Here is a 3967-nt window from a genome sequence, read left to right as displayed (position 1 = left end):
AATAACTAATATATTTGGTCTAAATTATAGATCAGATATATCGTACATGTGCAATAAGACCAAAAATATTATACTACTTTATTTCTTAAAAATACTTTTAAAACCTTGAAGACAAATCAACCAAAGAAAAGAATATTATACACTACGTACGTAACATGTACACTTCTTTATTTCTAAACAATACTTTACAAACTAGTAGACAAATCAACTAAAGAAAAGAAAATTATACACTAAAATTGTGCTGACCTTGTTTTGGATTCCATTTTCTTTGGTCCGTAGCTGCCAAATTTTTGATGTGGTAGCAGCCATATAAATATATAATAGAGATTAAAAGAAATAGGAAAGTAGAGTAGTAATTTCACACAGTTGACCCTTCTCCTTGACTATATAAGCCATGACAATAACCGGTAAATGTATAGTATCGACACTTCTGATTGGAATATTTTTGGTATTTTATATGTGTTAGTGTGGAACACCGATACATATAATCCTACTTTTAACCTTCACTGCAGCATAATATTTACTCGAATATAGCTTTTTATTTTTACAGTTAATAAAAATTTAAATAGAAATGAAATCAAATACAAATGATACTTTAACCACAAGTTGGAAATAAGCCTTTTAATTTAGTAAACATAGTATATAGTATGTTTTGACCAATTAGTAATGCTTTTACATACACTATAACAACATTTTAGCACACATATATATAAGACCCACTTGCTTTACAACGTGATAGAAAAATATACAAGTATGATAAATAATGCAGTATGGAACATTTACCCCAAAAATTTCAAGAAGTTGAAGATCCTGGCACTGATCTAGTAGGAGAAGAAAGAATAGGTTTTGGTGGTATTTCTAATGAATTCACATTGCCTTCTAACATTTCAATTACTCTACTCATTGTTGGCCTGTCATTTGGAAATGTTTGAATGCACCATAATCCTACAATAGTCATTCTCTTTGCAATTTCACCTTCTTCAACGGTAATAACTTCACCTGGTATCAAATCAGTGCCTAGATCAAGCTTCTTGTAAACCCAATGAGGAAAGTATATCTCACTTGTTTGACTTGCATCAGCAATAATATTTTTCCGTCCTCCAACCATTTCCATCAGCATCATTCCGAAACTATAAACATCAGACTTATGTGAAACACCTCCAAAATTTCTATTCCACAACTCAGGAGCTACATATCCCATTGTCCCTCTAGCATCTGACATTGAAATAATGCTCTCTTTCTTGGGACAAAGTCTTGCTAGCCCAAAATCCGATATCTTTGGACAAAAATTCTCATCTAAAAGAATGTTATGTGGTTTGATGTCAAAATGTAAAATTCGTGTGCTACAACCCTTATGCAAGTACTCTAGCCCTCGAGCTATCCCTTTAGCAATTTGATAAAGAATCTCCCAACTCAGAGATTGAATGGCTTTAGGTTGATTGTTGTAAATAAACTTGTCAAGTGAACCATTGGACATTAATTCATAGATCAAAGCTTTTTTGCTACCATCAAAACAAAATCCAAGAAGCGCAACAACATTAATGTGAGAGGTTTTAGTAATGCTAGAAACCTCGTTCATAAATTCTTCACCATTTCCTTTGGATGCATTCAATATCTTGACGGCCACAAGGCGGTCATTGAGTAGCTTTCCTTTGTACACAATGCCATAACCACCTTGTCCTAGTTTGACTTCGAAGTTGTTGGTCATTTTCTTGATATCTGCGAATTTGTATCTTCTTACGGTAAAAGCTTCATGAGTTTTTAAGAATGCTTCAATGTCTCGGTTATTCTTGTTGTTTTCATATGTGATGTTTTGGTTATTCTTTATGAACTTGTTTGTGAAATAAAAGATAATGACACATATCGAAAATCCAACAAATGTTGCACTTGCACTTCCTGTTAGGATTAAGAAAAAGATTTACATATAGATTAATGATCATTACTACAAAATATACCACAAAATAATTAAAGAGGCAAAAAAAAAAACATAATGAAATTAGATGTATATTACCTAGAGTGATTATTTTCCCTTGCCATATAGAGTGCTTACTACCTGCGATAGTATAGTAGTAGAAATCATAGAAAAATATGTTAGAGCACCGGTTACTCCTAAAATCCACATCTTGAATATTTGAAAGCTAGCAATAAACAATTGAATATGCATAAAAGAATGTATGACTATATACCTCTTTTATGTATCTTGAAACTACTTCAAATGTTTATTCTTCAAATTAATTTGAATATTATAACTAAATATGAAGTAATAAACAATTGAAAAAAAAATAGAATAAATATTTCCATTAAAACATCTTATATACTTGCTTAAAAAACCCATCTTAAATACTATTTAAACAAATAATTATATTTCAAGAAACTATTTGAAAAAACCATCTTAAGAACTTTAAAGTTTTTTTACTCACGGTTGAAACTATTTTTTTTATTGATAGACAAAAGTGATAAGTATTACCAAAACTGGACATTTAAAGAATGACCTGAGTAGTTTTATAACGATGATCTGATAGCAGGTGCCTCGACACAATATTAAATAAACTCTAGTTTAAGTCAACCTTATAAAAAAATAAGAAAACATTATACCGAAAAAAAAAAAAAAAAGAGATAGAAAACATACTTTTGTAAGTAATACAAGTTATGGGAATAGCAATAGATCCATCTGGACAATAATCATAATAGCATAAGTCAATATTTTTATTATCAATATAATAACTCGAGCAATCTCCATTCTCACTTCCCAAACACCTTAAACAATCGGTATTCACAGAGTATTCCACCTCAAACCCGTCATTCAAAATTCTTTCAAGATCGTCACGATTGTAATTATAATCAATCTCTTTATACAAATCTATTGTTCTCGGCACTTTGATATGTTTCCCACATCTATTTAGATATAAATTTTTTGCAACTTCAAAGTTAAGATCAGTGAAAGAAGGATTGTTAGATCCACATAGAGATTTTTGATAAGATATATTGAAAGGACAATTGTAGTATATGCTGATGTCCATTGAGCTAGAATGAAACAGACCAGTTGGATCGAAATAAGTTTCACCAAATTGTGGAGAACAGAGATTTTGGGAAAGGTCTGTTCTTTTGAGTTTCATGGTGTAGGATGTGGTGTTGATATCAAGTACTGTGAAATTTTGTGAGTATAATAGAATGGTAGTAATGTTGTTTTTGTCGCAGTTAAGGTAAAATGGTTTGCCGGCGCCACATTTAGAAGGACGATTTTGTCCCCAGAATGGATAATAGATGTTGGAGAGATTTCCGCAACTATAGGAGGATCTGTCGTCGTAGGGATATTTATTACAATATGAATAATCGTTAGAAAGAGATTGTGATGGAAAAAAAGTGATTATTATTAATAAGAAGAAGGAGATGTATGTAATACTTTGAAACATAGGGACATGATTATCCATTATGTTGAGAACAAACAAAGGAAGAAGAGATTATGGAAGGCGTTAAGTTGATGATAGCCTGCCTGGTGGTGAGTTTGATAAGTTATGCTCTTAGAGTTAGGAGTTAGGAGGGAGGGTCAGCAAAAATGATTATCACATGGCCTGTAAGTCAACTCAAAAGTCACCCACGAAATTTCCACTCTCTTTCCTTAATTCATTTTTTTAATACTTAAAATTTTGATTAAGAGAGATACACATACACTTTGAATTCTTTCCAATAGAATTTAATTTACGAGAAATTTAGGACTTCAACACAAGTTACAACGGGTGTGCACAGAATATTCAATCATATGTACTTACCTCAAATGGTTCCATTATGTTGAAATGTCTCATAGACAATGTCAAGTGGGTAGAGTAAGCAAGACCCTACCCTTACATTGTCTCACGTTTGGCTCAACTATTTGTTGTCGGGTGGTGACAAGTGATTTGGATTGAGTGTAGCCACTGTTTCATGCAATGTTTCATGCAATCGGCTGCAGTCAGGTCATAAGGATCGT

General features: G+C 31.9%; 1 protein-coding gene across 1 annotated transcript; it reads right to left on the bottom strand.

The window, feature by feature from the left end:
• Positions 1-594: 594 nt before the first annotated feature.
• On the bottom strand, positions 595-3650 carry LOC123887352 (LEAF RUST 10 DISEASE-RESISTANCE LOCUS RECEPTOR-LIKE PROTEIN KINASE-like 2.4). The gene is made up of 3 exons (XM_045936659.1): positions 2630-3650; positions 2012-2053; positions 595-1896 (listed from the first exon to the last, which is right to left on the bottom strand). The coding sequence occupies exons 1-3, from the start codon at positions 3429-3431 to the stop codon at positions 794-796; spliced, it is 1947 nt and encodes a 648-aa protein (XP_045792615.1). The 5' UTR covers positions 3432-3650; the 3' UTR covers positions 595-793.
• Between the last annotated feature and the right edge of the window lie 317 nt (positions 3651-3967).

Source organism: Trifolium pratense, linkage group LG5, assembly GCF_020283565.1.
Source record: "Trifolium pratense cultivar HEN17-A07 linkage group LG5, ARS_RC_1.1, whole genome shotgun sequence".
Taxonomy (NCBI): Eukaryota; Viridiplantae; Streptophyta; class Magnoliopsida; order Fabales; family Fabaceae; genus Trifolium; species Trifolium pratense.
Note: the sequence above shows the minus strand (reverse complement) of the source record. Positions and strands in the feature narration are given on the sequence as shown.

Excerpts from the sequence above, each read along its gene's own strand:
- LOC123887352 (XM_045936659.1), bottom strand. The coding sequence starts at position 3,431 with ATGGATAATCATGTCCCTATGTTTCAAAGTATTACATACATCTCCTTC. Across the intron at positions 2,054-2,629 it reads AACTTGTATTACTTACAAAA|GTAGTAAGCACTCTATATGG; the intron begins GTATGTTTTCTA and ends ATACTATCGCAG. Across the intron at positions 1,897-2,011 it reads AGGGAAAATAATCACTCTAG|GAAGTGCAAGTGCAACATTT; the intron begins GTAATATACATC and ends TAATCCTAACAG.